This window comes from Argentina silus (assembly GCF_951799395.1).
Source record: "Argentina silus genome assembly, chromosome: X".
NCBI lineage: Eukaryota > Metazoa > Chordata > Actinopteri > Argentiniformes > Argentinidae > Argentina > Argentina silus.
The window spans coordinates 17,251,009-17,269,459 of record NC_139653.1 but is presented as its reverse complement, the minus strand read 5'-3'; the positions used below and the strand labels follow the sequence as shown (position 1 = coordinate 17,269,459).

Below are 18,451 nucleotides of genomic sequence, written 5' to 3'. Positions count from 1 at the left end.
CATTTGGCGATCCCGTTCAGACTGAGAGTCAGGTTCTCCCCAACTGCATGGGCTCCTCGGCTGCAGACCAAGGTGGACTCGGGAAGGATTGAAGACACTCAGGTAATGACATCACGATAGCTGTTCGGGACTCGGTGGTGAGGAAGTTGTAGGCCCGCATTCTCGGCGACTGTCTTGGATACAATTATCCACACTAATGGACATATCAACAAAGGAATCAAAGTCATTTTCTGTCTCTTTGGAAGCCAGGGTATCCTTGATCTTGTCAGTAAGACCATGGCCTAGCGGTGATAAGGCCTCAGGATTCCACCTACTGTCGGCAGTGAGAGTGCAATAGCAAAGTCCTCAATGCTCTGTGAGCCTTGGCAGAGCTGAAGAAGTCTGTTGGCTGCCTTGTGTCCGCTGACATAATGATCAAAGACCCTCCTCATCACCTCAGTGAATAGTTGGTAGCTGGAGTATATGGATGTCTGCTGGTCCCATATAGCCGTAGCCGAGGAGAGGGCCCTATCGGTAAGTACTAAAATGATGTAGGCCACTTTAGTGCAATCAGTAGGGAACATGACAGTGTGTAATTCAAATGCTAAAGAACACTGTGTCAGGAACCCCCGACATTCACTCGGATTACCGTTACAGCGTTCCAAGGCCGGCTGTCATAGGTCTCTGCTTCACTAGGTAACAGGCTCGGAATGGACAGGTGGTGGTGGGTTTGTAGCTGACGCCGCCTGACCCTGGATCTGCTGAATGGCGGTGAGAGCTTGTATGTTGTCATTGACTTGTAGGAGAAGTTGACTGACTGTGGCTCCTTGAATAAGAGGAGCGGCACATACTTGGTCCATCTCTGCTGGGTCCATGCTTGGTTAAGTCTAACTTCTCAGGGAAACACATCCATAGACTGAACAACAGGTGAAGCAAAAGCCAGGCATATAAGCTGGACAAATAATAAGGCACAGATGTGGTCAATTAACTAAACAAGATGGATATGGAAAAGAATAAAAGGAGTTTCTGTCAGCCACTGGTGGCCAGTGGAGGAAGCAGCAGGAGTGAAGAGGATTCCTCAGAAATGGAGGTTATAACGAAAAAAATAAACTGAACCAAAGGTAGAAGAGGGAACAGCTCCCATCGAGTTGAATGATGCACCAACGGACCAATCTACATCCACAGACACAAAACCTGACACAGCAGGTTTGATCATTTAAACTAATCTCTGGTACCAGTCTATTCGGCAACACGTGGATCAAGTGAATTTTAACCATGAGCGGTGTCATTCAAAATGTTTATGGCTTTTTACTGTGGCCATACAGCTCAAAGTGCCCTATTTGGACTATATAGGGCACATATAATGGACTGTACAGAAATATTTTTCGATCATTTCAAATGATCGCAGATGCCTCCCTAGGCCTGAACTCTTTTTATGCACGGTTTGAGGCTGGCAACACCACCACTAGCGCGCCGGCTAACAACAACAACGTCAGAGTGCTGGCTAGCGCGGCTGATGGGAGGTCACACGCTGGGGCAGAGCAAGCACTCTCCGTGACGGAACACGATGTGAGGAGGGCTCTGCTGAAGGTGAATACAAGGAAAGCTGCTGGCCCAGATGGCATACCTGGGAGAGTACTTAAGACCTGTGCTAACCAGCTAGCTCCTGTGTTCACCACTATATTCAACCTCTCACTGGCTAATTCAGTAGTTCCCACCTGTTTTAAAAGATCCTCTATCGTCCCTGTGCCCAAGATCATCTCCCCAGCCTGCTTGAATGACTACAGACCCGTGGCTCTAACCTCAGTGGTCATGAAGTGCTTTGAGAGGCTGATGAAGGATTACATCTGCTCCTCCCTCCCTCCGACCCTGGACCCACTGCAGTTCGCATATAGACCAAACAGATCTACAGACGATGCAGTTTCCCAGGTCCTCCACACCACTCTCTCTCACCTTGACAGACAGAAGGGGGGCTATGTGAGAATGCTGTTTATAGACTACAGCTCAGCGTTCAATACCATAGTCCCCACCAGACTGGCTGATAAGATGATTGGTCTAGGACTGAACATTCCCCTGTGTGCCTGGATCCTGGACTTTCTGACGGCCAGGCCACAGGTGGTCAGGGTGGGTAGACACACCTCCAGCTCACTCACACTGAGCACAGGGTCCCCCCAGGGCTGCGTCCTTAGTCCCCTCCTCTACTCCCTATACACCCACGACTGTGTGGCTAAGTCCAGCGAAAACTCCATCATTAAGTTTGCGGACGACACGGTCGTGGTGGGGCTGATCTCAGACAACAATGAGAAAGGCTACCTGGACGAGGTGGCGGACCTGTCACTCTGGTGTCAGGAGAACAGCCTCATCCTGAATGTCTCCAAGACAAAAGAGCTGATTGTGGACTTCGGGAGAGCGCAACAACTAAGGGCCTACACACCGCTGGACATCGGTGGGACTGCTGTGGACAGGGTGAGCAGTTTTAAATACCTGGGAGTCCACATCTCAGAAGACCTGACCTGGACTACCCACATCAGTTCTCTGGTGGGAAAGGCAAGGCAGCGCCTGTTCCATCTCAGGCAGCTGAGGAAATTCAGAGTCTCCCGGAGGATCCTTCAGTCCTTCTACTCTGGCGCTGTGGAGAGCATCCTGGCTGGCAACATCACCGTCTGGTACGGTAACAGCACGGCCCAGGACAGGCGAGCTCTGCAAAGGGTGGTACGCCTGGCAGAAAAAACCATGGGAGCTCCAACCCCCCCTCTCCATGTCCTGTACACCAGGAGGTGTAGGACCAGAGCCTACAGGATTATGAAGGACCCTCACCACCTGAAACATGGACTGTTCCAGCCGCTGCGGTCAGGAAAACGCCTCCGCTGTCATGCAGCAAGAACAGAGAGGCTAAGGCTGAGTTTCTTCCCCCACGCCATCAGAATCATCAACGATGACCCCATCAGTGCCCCCCTCAAGTCACTCACACACGCACTGTCATCATAACACATATGCACACACATAATCATCCATCTGCTATTTATATTGCTTACTGCTTATACTGTTCATATTGTTTATACTGTTTATACTGTCCATACTGTATATTTTTTAGTACTTCTATTTTTATTTTATTCTATTTTTAAACTTATTGTATTGTTGCACTACTCTGTGGCACTGTCACTTATGCATTTCACTGTATACTTGACAAATAAAGAATCACTGACAAATAAAGAATCTTGAATCTTGAATCTTGATCTCTGGAACCAGTCTACTCGGCAACACTTCTAGAATGTGGATCAGGTGAGTTTAGAGCGGTGTCTTACCAATTTGATGGCATTTTACTGGGTCCATACAGCTCAAAGTGCCCTATCTGAACTGCATAGGGCACCTATAGTGGACTGTACAGAAATATTTTTTCAATTAGTTTACCAGTCTACTCAGAAACACTCAGAATATAGATCAAGTGAGTTTCAACCATGAGTGGTGTCATTCAACATGTTTTTAAAAAAAAATGGCAGCTCAAAGTGTCTTTTTTGGACTGCTTATGGTTGAAACTCTTATATTCTAGAAGTGTTGCCGAGTAGACTAGGTACCATAGATGAGTTGACATTTTCAACAAATATTTTTGCATATACCAATATGTAAATTGTTAAGATCAAAATTACTTTTTCGAAATTGTATATACTTTCTCTTCGGTAATTTTTACTTATTTCAGCAAAAATAACAGAAAATATTGTGATCCAATCACTTTCCATTCATCGCTGTACTCGCGCTTTTATTTTGAAGTCTCAAAAACGAAACCGGAAGTCTTAATGTTGGAAAATGTTGATTTTTCGAGCTCACGGAACACATATTGCTTTTACCACATACTCACGGTGGTTTATTATTGTTTACAGGAAGTATTATTGTGAATCCGTCGTGAAAACCAATGAACAGATATGAGAGGCGGGACTTGTAAATATCGCTTGGAGGTAGCGTCTCAAATACAACCAGTTTATATTTGAGACGCGAGGAAAATAGACGCACGCGACCGAAGTGAATGAAATTATTGAATAGAATGGGAGCGTTAAAGAAATTTACAACGTTAGTATAACATTGGCGCACGCGCGTAGCCAGTGTGGTGTTCGTGTGACTTCAGTGTGTTCAGTGTCTCCAGTAATCAACAATTAAGGCTCGCGTTTGGCCACAAGAGCGCGCGTCTGAGCCGTAGAGAAGAAGTAAAGATGCCAACAATCCAATCCGTCCTTCTATATTTTAGTTCGTGAAATTGTTGGTTAAGGAAAGCATCATATTCTAAACACTGTCAAAGGCCACACTGGAATCTGTCATCTTAGTTAGTCTACGACTTCAGCGCCGTTGTATCCCATGATGGTACCTGGTAATCGTGATGTCGGACACAGAGTGGCATTTTATTTCATTTTTCTATCGTTCAGTAAGTATTGATCGACTTGCAATTCTATCGGAAGTTATTCCATATTTTTCTCATGCCGTATAATCAGAGTAGGCTAGCAAGCCAAGTCATGACTGTTGGAGGAACAGTTTGCGTAGAGTTGCAGATCTTGGGAGGGCTAAATGTGCCTATGCTTTGTAGCGAAGGTCCAGGAAATGTACTCAGCAAAGAGCAAGGCTGGATAATGATGACTGGATAATGTTTAGGATCATACTGCGTTATGAGAGCGCTATTAGAGCCCAATTTGGGAGACTACAGTTGGTCACCCATATTTCTGTTTATGTGAGTTTGTAGGTCCTTAGGAGAAGCCGACATGTTTTTGTTTTTTTTACCACTACAGTAGGAAAAGTATGGAACCAAATATTTGAGTAGAAGGTTTTGTGAAACTTCCTGGCCAGTGTACTAGAACCAGCAAAGATGTTTTGCATGTGCGTTGCTAAAGTAAGCTATAATTGACGGGAATATTCATGTATTGACAATGCACGTTTTGCATTTATACCCTGCAGACATTTTTGATTTTGTGTACTTGGCTACTAATCCTTACCTGTGACACTAACTGTAGCCTGTAACAAATTCGTAACAAGTTTCTTGTTACATTATAGGCCTATTTTTGAAATAGTAAGCTGATCTGGTTAACAAAATAGGTGTCACGAAACATTTATTTAACATTAAATACGCCTATATATTATTTTTAATAGGCGCGTTGCATATGCGATGGTAATTTGACTTGATAGGTCTGTTAAATGGTGAAATGAATAAACAGGCAAGAAACTTCAGGCCCATAGAGTAGGCTATAACTAAAGTTGTTTCCTTTAATCATGCAAGGTCTAAAATACACGACATTGACTTGACTGAGTTTCAAATCCAGCAGCAAGGTATTATTTTTAACTAGTATTTTTAGCTAGTATTTTTAACATGTGTAAAGAACTGGAAAATGCCCTGGTTGCCTTGGTTTGAGGTTTTGTATTAATTATCGTTGATACTGACCTACTTTTACCAGCACCTGACTAGAGTATTTGAAAGTGTTGCTCTTTGTAAAACAATTTTTTTTACCAATAGCTTTTAGAAAAATTGTTCCTTGTAAAGATTTGTCAAGTTAGCAGAGCCATCTCACTGTATTATTTATCCTCAGCAGTAGGACATGTCTCAGAAATGACATAATGCATCATGTCTATCCTGCATCTAACTGAAAAATACCCCCAGTAATGTTTTTTACCATCCCCTTCAAATAAGCTTCCATATTACAAGGAAATAATAACAAGCAACACTATCTTTGTTTGTGTTTTTTAAATAAAAATAATATAAATATTGTGAAAGAAGTCTACCAAGTTTCACTATGATTAGGAATTACTTTCCTTCAGGATCTCCAAGGACAATTATCCATTTAAGGCTTAGCTTTATATATACAGTAATTGCAAACTAACAAACGAAATAGATACAAAAGGCAGTCAAGGATTGTGGAGAAAACACACTGGGACAGAATGAAATCACATTGGCTCTGGAAGAGCTGCAGTTTGGGTCTGCTAATCTGTGGCAGTCAGTACTGGGATTTGGCCTGGGTTAGAGAGCCATTGGCAAATCGAGGAGAGCACACCAGCCACGTGTGGTATGCAAAGGAATCCACATGTTTCATTGAAATTAAGTGCAACTAATGCAACTGCTGTTTAAAAATATTGGCTACATACATTGCTTTTTATCACATTATATGCTCCACCAATTTCACTATCTTATCATTAAAAAATATGTATTACTTTTTATATCTATAATTATATAATATAATTACTTTAATTCAACAGAGAGGTGAAGATGAAATTAAAGTAGATACCTTGATCCACCGATATCAAACAGGGTCTTTTGATATTAAGTCAGATAACAGACCCTTTCTTTGTCACTGGCTTTCTTCAACATAGCTAAAGGTCCATCTCCCTGATAAGTAGAATGGTTGGTTCATCCAGTGTATGTATCTACCATGCATGTTGTGTGTGTCATGTGAAAAATGTCATCAATTCTTAAGAAAGTTTCTCTAATGAGGTACCATTATTAAAATGTTTGCCATTGCATTGGAAAGAGAGGGCAATGAGCTGAATAAGTGTCATCATGACCTGGTTGAAGAAATTGCTTTGAGGCACAAGGAAGCATGCATGAATGAACTGTAGTGACAGATTAAAGGCTTTTAAAGCACACATCAAAAAGCTTTCAAACAAAGTTTCCCTTGCTTATACCATGTAGCCTATTTTCTAAGTTGCTCAAATCAAAGCAAGGGATCTCTCATTGTAACTCAATTGGAGACATTGTTGAGAACAACACAGCTAATTATGTGTGTTTTTTTAGAGTGAGGTCTTTCCAACAGTGCTTGTGGCATTGTGCAGGCTGTGCACAAGCATTTGCAAATGGCTCTCTCTCTCCTTCCCTATCTTTCTCCAGGGACTTCATGATAAGATGGCAAGTTTGCGACAGATGTAGCAGAATGGGGAGTGAACTTGGATGTATTCCTGTAGGAAGCTGTGTTTCAAGCCAAATGTTGCATTTTTTATCCTCCCTAACAGAGACGGACAGACCAGAAGAGTCTGCATGCTCTGAAAAATATTTTTGGTGGAAACCATATCTTCAGTTGCTCACTCTGAATCCATGATTTAGTGGAATAGACAGTATTTTGTGTTTACAACCCATCGTTAAGGTTGGAATTTTACACTTCCTAGACCCTACTTTTGTAGTAGCCAATTAAAAGCCAGTTAAAAGATACAAGCTCCAGTTGAAAATGTAGTCCCTGCCACAATGTGTGTCAACCATTCACTAACATTGTTTGCAGAATTTTGTTCCTCTCATCAGCTGTTCTGAAACACTTCCAGAACCTGTTCCTTTGGGGTTTCAGAGCCATATGTGCTGTAAACTCTTAAGACACAGCAAACTGTGAGATGCCGATGCTGTTTATGTATAGGCTAAGGCTTTGTATCGTTTCTGTTATTATTGTTTTCTTGCCCGGTGGTTGATTAGCAGTAAGGACACAGTGGGGGCTTTGTATCTGTCTCAATTTGATTACATTAATTATAATCTGCTGATCTCTCCCTGCACCATTTGTTTTCACATATGAATTTGTCTCTCTTTAGGAAACCAACTCGGAGTGTATTCCCAGGCCTGGATACTCCTTAGCAGTAGGATCTTGTAGCTCTAATCAACAGCTCTCAATGCATGCTTACCTTGGAGAGACCAAAAAGGACATTTGACTCCTTGTAATTACAGTTAGAACTGGGGCTAGAACAACAGTTAGAACCTCCACCATTTCAGAACAGTTGCCTCATTTTAAATGGACTGGTATAGAAATTCATTCTCAACACTGCTGTTTTGATGCTATCTATTGATTTGGAATTGTCATGCGAAGACCCTCTTGGCTTGAAATCGATGGCAATATAATTGGATAGAGGCTCTCTATGCTCTAACCGCAATCTTTCATAGATGAATGGTGCACGGCCTACTATCAAACCTAACATATGGAAACTAAAGGAAAGATCACTCTAAGGCCATTCTTAAATCTTAAAGCTAACTAACCTTTTTTCAAAGATTGGCCTCAATGATGTCTCATTAGACTCACTGGTTCTCGTAGGAACCTTTCTCTGTAATGTGTAGCCTTTGACTGAAATTAGATATCAACAGTCTTGTTCAATTAAACAGGATTCATTGAGTGTCTTTATCAGTGACTTACATATTTATTTTTATTTTTTTGTATTTTTGTCTTACAGTTTCTGTCCACATTGCCACTGGCAGCTCAAAAGAAGGCTCACAGGTAAGGATTGCTTTATAATCTTACAGTACCTACCATATGCAAATTTGGCTCAAACTTTATTCTAATAAAACCCTTCCTAATTTGTTGTTAATTAGTATGCTTCCCATGCGTTTCCCAAGTTCCCTCACCCCTATTAAAGGTTATATTTCCTGTACAACCAGAGTAAAGCCCTGTGGTTTTTTTCAGTGGGTTGATCAATTGCCTCCAGGTCAAATCGAGCTCAAGCTCAAGCACTGCAATACAAATCCATTCCCTTTTTCTGTCCCTCAATAATCGGATGATTCTGCTGCTCTCTTTCTTTCTTTCAGTCTGGTATACTTGCCTCTCAATAAATAATGACGCATGTTTAGTTGCTCTAATTATTATTGGTGTAAGAAAACGTTGACAAGAACGCCTCCCGGCTGAGGTGCTTAGTATCACATTTTCTGATTTGCTGTTTACCAATGTCAGCTGTTTCTGCCTCCCCAATGGAGTTCAAACTTTATATCATGTCTTTTGTCAGTTTAGAATAGTGTGAGGCAGAAAAAGTCACCAGTCATGCTCTGAAATCTAAAGGAAAATGCACCCTGAGACCGCAGCTCACTCTCGTTTGCATTGTGTTTGTGAGCTGCAGTTGCAAAGAGACAGACTATGACCCCTGATTTAAACTTCAAAGGATTTTACTTGACTCAAACATTGCTTGCTTCACACACACACACACACACACACACACACACACACACACACACACACACACACACACACACACACACACACACACACACACACACACACACACAGGAAGGTCATGGCAACAGAGGATTAGTGATAGCTGTTGCTAAAGTAGAAAATGTAGCTCCTTGAACACTGAACAGAGATATATTTTCCTCAAATATATTTTGAGATATCAAACATTAACCCTAACCGAAACACAATTTTCACTGGGCCAGTGGTCTTCCCAGTGGTTGTTTATACATGGTTTAGATTACAAACCACAAACAACTCAGTAGGACATGGAGACTGTGAACACAATAATATGGCGTTAAGACCTGCTGCTGGCTAAATCAATAGGCTTCAAAGGGTAAATACATCCTGAACACATCCTGTATTTAGCCACAGTGTGCAAAGACTTACTGTTGTTATAATCAGGGGGAGAGTGTATCAGAATCTTCGTCCTGTTAATACCAGGAGCAGTTTATGTTGGATGTTTGATTTATACTTTTCTTACATACAGGTAGGCCTAAGTAAGTAGGTAAGCAAGAAAGTACGAAATGATGTTTCCCTTATTTTCGGACCCCTTTATTGTCCAAATCATGTTTGTTGCCAGCCAATTAGGGCAGTCATAATATTACTCCTGTTGAACTTTAAAGTAGATTTAATGTCTGGTTAAAGCTCTCTCCTGATATTTGTGGCCCTGATTCAAGGATTGAATCTAATGGATTATTTTGATGGGCTTTTTATTAAAATCTTTACATTAAGACACAGTTTTCAGTCTTATAATGTAATATGCTCAAATGCCTGCAATGTAATTAACACAACATATTGGACTCCATCAAAAATGTTCAAGGCAACTATGTCAAATAACAGAAATGCTGGTGGTGTAAAGCTGATGATGATGGGTTAGTTCATATGTTGGATTGTCCTGGAATTTAAGTCTTCTGGAAAAAATATATTTTCTTACTTTCAAGTGGCAACTGAAAATGGACTCTATACTAATTCAGTTTTAATTATACTTGGAATTAATTTCCCAGAAAATATTCAGGATGCTTCAGTGATCAGGACACTAACTTCCATAGCAAAAATAATGATACTAAGACACTGGAAAAACTAAACCCTTGACTGCAGAGTGGCTTCAAGTGTCAATTTATACGGTTAAATCTGAGAATTCCAAGGATAAATTAGAGCTACTTTACTGTATTGAGATGATGAAATATGGGGGGGAAGTGCCAAATATAATTTCCAGTGACTGACTGCTAAATATGAACTTGTGTACTGTCAATGGATTGGAATGGACACTTTTCTTTGAAAAATTCTGGACATATATTCCCAAAGTCAGTGAACACTGTGCTAATGAGACATGATGGGTCACTGATATAGATGGAGCATCAGTGCCCCTAGGTGAGAGTGGTGGTTTACAGGGATGGAACACAGGGGCAGGAAGTAAACCTCGCCTTAAAATAATAAAAAGGTAGTGATCCAAGGATAGTCTCAGCAGGTGCACTCGAGTGGATAGCACTTATTAAGCAGGCTCATGCAAATGACTCACCATTAACCCCAGTTAGATATTGCCCTTGATCTTTCTCCAGCCCTGTGCATTGCTAAATATTATTTTTCAAATATTGACACTGCAGATGGGCCGAGTCCTACAGTACCATGGTGCTGGCCTTGTTGCGAGGTTACATGAGAGCTGTCAAAGTTACAGACAGCCTCAATCTCTGTTTCTCTGTGAGCCAGCACTGCAGAAGCTAACTGTGCTCTGAAACCACTCCAGAGAACTCAAAGATATTTTTTTACAGAGATACGTCTAAGCCTCCAAGATAAGTTGAATGGTGTGGACTCAATGTAATCTGTTTTTAACACCACTGGGTTTTCAGGACCTCTCCTGCAAATGGCTGACAGCCTTCTGTCAGAAGGGATTACTGAGAGCACTGCTTGGACGGAGCAGTACCTGAGTGCAGGGGCGGCAAAAGACTAAAAAGGGCCAGGTCTTTGAGCTGAGAACAATTCATCTTTAAGTAATGGTGAACATGCAGCTAGACCTGACCTTAGCACTCTCTGTCACTGTCCATAAAGTCGTTTACTGAAAAGATCTGTGGTCAACTGTAATGCCACCAAACAGTAGGGGTCCATGCAAAGATGCATTGCTGAAATGTGTTTGGAAACTGTTTGAAAATGCGATTTTTTTCATAATTTTTGTTTTTTAGAATACCATTCACCATCCACTACTCATTGCTTTGATACGTCAATACTGCACTTCTCTGTCTTAAATGCTAGCTTGATGAAATGACCCCCACAATTGGTTTTAGTCAAGCTGCTACATACAGAGGAATATAGTGAGATGTTTAATTGCTTGTCTTCAATTACAGCTCCTTCAAAAAGCCTTGAGGGCAGATTAGTATTTACAGGTGATACAGGGCATATTAGTATTTATTTAGGGAGGTCCTAATGATATTGAGGTCTCTTATTCAGAGGAGCCTTGCTTATACACATGAAACAATCATAAATGTACATTCAGAATTATAAACATAACACATTTTGTTAATGACATGTCAATTCACACAATATAGTCAATTAAAACATGTACATTCCTCAGATGACAGACCCTTTATCTAGGTCTTAAACTGACCAAGTGACACAAGAACCTAATTTGAGTATGTTTTGAAAATGACCTGACAATTCGCTGGGGATAGACTAGGCTACAGATGTACTGTGGCTGTTGCTGGTGTTCTTTGAATAACAGCAACCAAAAAGGCCAGTGGCTATGGCCGGGATGTAGCTAATACCGAGGCTACCGCAAACTACCCAAATGTCCTTCTTCTATGTCGGGGTAGTGCGGCCGCGGAACTGGCCTCACCCTTCGCTGGGGATAGACTATAGGTTACAGCTGTGCTGTTGCTGGTCTTGAGGTCAATGTGGCTGTTGTTATCTTTGTGGTAACTATTAAGAAGTTGGTGTTTTTTGGCTTGTTGAGATTTTTCTCTTTATTTTTTTCTTGTTGGCTATTATTTTTTATTTTTCATCATTTTTATTTTCATTTATTTTATATGCAGAAACTTATGGAAAAAAATATGGAACAATCTATGTATTACCAAATGATATTCTGAAAGAGGAAGTGCAATATTTTAATTATATGTTTTCTTTTCAGTCTCCTCCATTTTCAGTGATGATTATTGCAATGACGTCTTTCTGATCAGTCCAAAAATATGTGTGTGATATTATATAATGATATATATTACAGAAGATGAGCTTCTGAAGGTAATTAAATCTTTTCAGACCGGAAAAAACCCTGGTCTTGATGGCATACCAGTAGATGTACACTCATGAGCACTTGTTGCAGTTGTTTGGTCGAGAACTGTGACGAGAGCCACCTTTGTGGAGTGTTATTGAGCTGCTGGATAAATTGTACCGATGCGCAGCAAGAGGGTCTGATCTTGCTATTACTAAAACAGGATCTGGCTGGTCAGTATAAAGACCCAGTTTATTGAAAACACTGGAGGCCCCTTACCCTACAATGTTGTGATGTAAAAATCCTGGCAAAATGTATTGTGCACAGAATTAAGAAAGTCTTACCAGATACTATTCATCATGATCAGACTTTTGCATTGATGATATATTGGAGATAATATACGACAATTACTTACACTATGAAACATCAGAAAAACCAGGCCTGGTCTTCATAGCGGATTTTTAAAAGGTTTTTCATAAAGTGCGATGAGAGTTTATTTATAAATGCCTTGACTTCTTTAATTTTGGAGAATCTCTTATAAAATGTGTTAAAGTTATGTATAGCAATCCCAGGTGTCAAATAATTTATAATAGATACTTCTGTAAGATGTAGACTGTTAGAAGACATGATAATCAGGCCAACGATTTGGAACATGTTTTCACAACATCCTGTGATGGTGAGTGATCAAGTTAGGTGTGACAAGAACTATCAAACCAATTAAGATGGTAATGCTTTGTATCCTGCTTCAGACTGGGTGATAGATCTTGGGGTAAAACCCTAGGAGAGCTGATGTAAAACTCAGTTCTTGGCTCAGACCCCACGGCTGGACCCAGAGCATGGACTGCTCTGCTGCCGATTATACCAAGTAAAATATTCCTTAAACACAGAAGTTGTCATTGTCCTTTTATTTTCTTACACTTCTCAGAGAGGATTGAGCTGTAAGAGGTTAAACAAGGTTGTTCGTTTTCACCATATTTGTTTGCTATGGCCATGGAAATACTAGCAACTAAAATCCAAAAATATGATCAAAGGATTAGATATTCTGGCCTTGAACACAAAAGTATACTGATTGAGAAAGTTTATGGAAAAAATGTTTCACAACAGAATCATTTTAATCTGATTTTATGAAGCATGGAAATATGATTTCACATACTTTTAAAAAAGTATGGAACTTTATGCTCAATCCAAAAATGCAATCAACTGATTGCAGCCTTGCCACAAAATTGCAAAAGGACAATTGGAAAAGGAGAAGGTAAGGATTTAATTTGTCTGCCTCATATTAAAAGTCACAAATGGCTGAAAAAGATTAGTATAAATAGATCAGTACACCAGTTTCATTTAAGGTAAAAGAAACACTGACCGCTGTGTCATACAGGATACAAGATTACTGGGAACAGATATGACATCCCTATCCCATGGCAACTGGTTTATGAATCAATATATAAAACAGCAGTTGACTCATCACTTCACTGTTTGTGTTCAATTTACAGTGCATTCGGAAAGTATTCAGACCCCTTCACTTTTTCCACATTTTGTTATGTTACAGGCTTATTCTATAATGGATTACAATTTTTTTTTCCTCATCAATCTACACACAATACCCCATAATGACAAAGCAAAAACAGGTTTTTAGAAATGTTTGCTAATTTATTAAAAATAAAAAACTGATATCACTTTTATCACATTTATTTGCTATGACACTCGAAATTGAGCTCAGGTGCATCCTGTTTCCATTAATTATCCTTGAGATGTTTCTACGACTTGATTGGAGACCAGCTGTGGTAAATTAAATTGATTGGACATGATTTGGAACGGTACACACCTGTCTATATAAGGTCCCACAGTTGACAGTGCATGTCAGAGCAAAAACCAGGCCATGAGGTCGAAGGAATTGTCCGTAGCCCTCCGGGACAGGATTGTGTCAAGGCACAGATCTGGGGAAGGGTACAAAACAATTTCTGCAGTATTGAAGGTCCCCAAGAACACAGTAGCCTCCATTATTCTTAAATGGAAGAAGTTTGGAACCACCAAGACTCTTCCTAGAGCTGGCCGCCCGGCCAAACTGAGCAATAGGAGGAGAAAGGCCATCGTCAGGGAGGTGACCAAGAACCTAATGGTCACTCTGACAGAGCTCCAGAGTTCCTCTGTGGAGATGGGCACTCCACCAATCAGGCCTTTATGATAGAGTGGCCAGACGGAAGCCACTCCTCAGTAAAAAGCACATGACAGCCCACTTGGAGTTTGCCAAAAGGCACCTAAAGGACTCTCAGACCATAAGAAACAAGATTCTCTGGTCTGATGAAACCAAGATTGAACTCTTTGGCCTGAATGCCAAGTGTCACATCTGGAGGTAACCAGGCACCGCTCATCACCTGGCTAATACCGTCCCTACGGTGAAGCATGGTGGTGGCAGCATCATGCTGTGGGGATGTTTTTCAGCAGCAGGGACTGGGAGACTAAGCAGGATCGAGGGAAAGATAATGGACAAAGTACAGAGAGATCCTTGATGAAAACCTGCTCCAGAGCACTCAGGACCTCAGACTGGGGCGGAGGTTCACCGGAGTGGCTTAACCAAGAAGACCTGAGGCTGTAATCGCTGCCAATGGTGCTTCAACAAAGTACTGAATAAAAGGTCTGAATACTGATGTAAATGTGATTTTTCAGTTTTTTATTTTATACATTTCTAAAAACCTGTTTTGGCTTTGTCATTATGAGGTATTGTCTGTAGACTGATGAGGGAAAACAATGAATTTAATCCATTTTAGAATAAGGCTGTAATATAACAAAATGTGGAAAAAGTGAGGGGGTCTGAATACTTTCCGAATGCACTATAAATTGCTGTTTACAACAATTGCAACCAAAATAATGCTCACCATATGGGGCATTGAAAAATGGCCACTATGTAGATTTTGAACACAATTCAAGAATTCAATAGATCATCTGTGTTGGTATTGGGTTGGTATTGCCCTCAGGTGTCAGGAATGGCTGGCAAAAAACTATATTCATCTAAAAATAACCCTACAAAAACACTATTGGTGCTGACTTAGTATCTAATGGAAAATTAATAATCAATATAATTATACTGTTAGCAAAAAGATTCATATTTAGCTTTTTTCATTTAAAATCTGAGCAAGCTCTATGAATTGAATGTTTCAGGAACTACATAGGACATCACAGCACAATTAAAAAATATATGGTACATGGAAATCGAGAGGGTGGTATATCGAGAAAGGTGGGATGGGCTGAGAGCAGCTGAGGGGTGGAATTAAAAATAAATCGCAAGAACTATATAATTTAAAACAAAAAATATCTAAGTATGTGCACCAAAAATAATACCAAATATACCATAATGGACTGAAATTACCATGTGAAAATGTAATGTGTATCAAAAAACGTGTAAATGAAAGTAATTAGTAGTAGTATCTAGTCATCACCATAAAGACGTAATTTACAATTGTTCTTGGACAAACCAACATTATTTATGTAAATGGTAAACAGCAGTGGACCTAGAATCAGACCTTGTGGAACACCTTTATTAATATTGAGAAAACTGAACTCCATGAGCTGAACTCCATCAACTGAAATAAATTAGTCCTATCTTGCAAGTAATTTTGAAACTAATTATAGGCCGAATGGTCCAAACCAATGGCAGATAACCTCTGCAATAGGAGGGCATTATCAACAGTATAGAAAGCCTTAGAGAGATCAATATAGAGGGCTATACACACCATGCTGTTTCTTATGTAGAGAGATCACAATGTCTTTTATAACTCGGGAAGCAGCAGAAATAGTGCTATGTCCAGTCCTAAAACCTGACTGGTGTGCATTTCAAATGCAATTTAATTTTGAAAACTTGAGATTGTGGGGTAATTAATCAAATCGCTGGTCCCACCCCCTTTATGAAGAGAGAGTACATTGGCTGCCTTCCTCACTTTGGGAATGGTATTTGGAGAGAATTGTCATGTTGAAAATATGAGCCAGAATTTCGGCTATTAAAAGGGCAGAGAAATGCAGCAGATATGGATCAAGCATGTCAACCCCTGTAGTCTTTTAACATAAATCTTACACAACTAATCAAACTCAACCTTGGTAGAAACACAATAGATGGAGAATATAGGGTCATTGTTAGACAGAGGGGCGGCTATCAGTCTGAGGTACTTAGCCAGGGAATATTTAAATAATTGTTTCTTTCAAATAGAGAGACTACAGACATGAAATGTTGGTTAAAGGCTTTACTAATTCTTTTTGGATCCGTAATGATATATTTGAATTGGATAAAACTTGTTGAGGGAGAGGATCTATTGCATTTCAATGATTTTTAATAGCTTTCCAAAATGTAGCTGGGTCACCACCAGAATCAGAAATAGTGTTTTAAATAGTAACTTGATTTAGCCTTCTTAATCATGGCAGTACATTTATTCTGAGCTGTCTGAAGGATAGCCAATCAGTAGCTAAATCAGTAGATCTGGCCTTAGCCCAAACTAGGTTTCTTTCCTTGATTAATTCAGAGAGCTCAGGAGAGTACCATGGATTGGCTCTATCCCTTGATTCTCAGCCGTTCAACTGGAGCATGCGTATCTGCCACTGAATTAAACATAAGAAAAATAGTTGAGCGCTAACTCAGCATCAGGAATATAGGAAACACTGGGTAGATCACATTAATGCAGTTCATGAAGAAAATACCTTGTGTATTGAAATTCTTAAAGTTTCTCTTTGAAATCATACAGGGATTACACTTGACACACACAATGGGCAGTGATCCCTGACATACAGTGCATTCGGAAAGTATTCAGACCCCTTTTTCTGCATTATGTTATGTTACAGCCTTATTGTAAAATGGATTAAATAATTTTTTTTACTCATCAATCTGCACACAATACCCAATAATGACAATGTGAAAACAAGTTTTTAGAAATTGTTGCTAATTTATTAAAAATAACATTTGAATATCACATTTACATAAGTATTCAGACCCTTTAATCAGTACTTTATTGAAGCACCTTTGGCAGCGATTACAGCCTCAAGTCTTCTTGGGTATGACGCTACAAGCTTGGCACACCTGTATTTGGGGAGTTTCTCCCATTCTTCTCTGCAGATCCTCTCAAGCTCTGTCAGGTTGGATGGGGAGCGTCGGTGCACAGCTTTTTTCAGGTCTCTCCAGAGATGTTTGATCGGGTTCAAGTCCGGGCTCTTGCTGGGCCACTCAAGGACATTCAGAGACTTGTCCCGAAGCCACTCCTGCGATGTCTTGGCTGTGTCGTTGTCCTGTTGGAAGGTGAACCTTCGCACCAGTCTGAGGTCCTGAGTCCCCGCCACTGAAAAACATCCCCACGGCATGATGCTGCCACCACCATGCTTCACCGTAGAGATGGTGTTGACCAGGTGATGAGCGGTGCCTGATTTCCTCTAGACGTGACGCTTGACATTCAGGCCAAAGAGTTCAAACTTGTGCTTTTTACTGAGGAGTGGCTTCCATCTGGCCACTCTACCATAAAGGCCTGATTTATGGAGTGCTGCAGAGATTGTTTGTCCTTCTGGAAGGTTCTCCCATCTCCACAGAGAACCATTGGGTTCTTGGTCACCTCCCTGACGATGGCCCTTCTTCCCCTATTGCTCAGTTTGGCCAAGCAGCCAGCTCTAGGAAGAGTCTTGGTGGTTCCAAACTTCTTCCATTTAAGAATGATGGAGGCTACTGTGTTCTTGGGGACCTTCAATGCTGCAGAAATAGTTTTGAACCCTTCCCCAGATCTGTGCGTTGACACAATCCTGTCTCTGAGGTCTACGGACAATTCCTTCGACCTCATGGCCTGGTTTTTGCTCTGACATGCACTGTCAACTGTGGGACCTTATATAGACAGGTGTGTGCCATTCCAAATCATGTCCAATCAATTGAATTTACCACAGATGGACTCCAATCAAATTGTAGAAACATCTCAAGGATGATCAATGGAAACAGGATGCACCTGAGCTCAATTTCGAGAATTATAGCAAAGGGTCTGAATACTTATGTAAATGTGATATTTCAGTTTTTCATTTTTAATAAGTTAGCAAACATTTCTAAAAACCTGTTTTCACTTTGTCATTATGAGGTATTGTGTGTAGATTGATGAGTAAAAACATAATTTAAGCCATTTTAGAATAAGGCTGTAACATAACAAAATGTGGAAAAAGTCTGAATACTTTCTCAATGCACTGTAATTAGCAAAACCTGTTTAATTAACATTTCCGATACTGAATAAGAGGAGAACAATCCAGCAAGTATATCAAGAGCACCGGTTTCAGCAGAGGGGGGCAATAGACCCCTATCACTGTTAAACTGGTAGGCAATTCCTAG

At 40.5% G+C, this 18,451-nt stretch overlaps 1 protein-coding gene across 1 annotated transcript in view; it reads left to right on the top strand.

The window, feature by feature from the left end:
* Window positions 1-3,965: 3,965 nt before the first annotated feature.
* Window positions 3,966-18,451, top strand: part of b3glcta (beta 3-glucosyltransferase a) — a 68,881-nt gene continuing 54,395 nt past the window's right edge. The window contains exons 1-2 of the mRNA XM_083696319.1: window positions 3,966-4,393; window positions 8,149-8,192. Of these exons, the coding sequence (XP_083552445.1) occupies window positions 4,327-4,393; window positions 8,149-8,192 (111 nt within the window). The 5' untranslated portion in view covers window positions 3,966-4,326. The remainder of the gene's footprint in view (window positions 4,394-8,148; window positions 8,193-18,451) is intronic.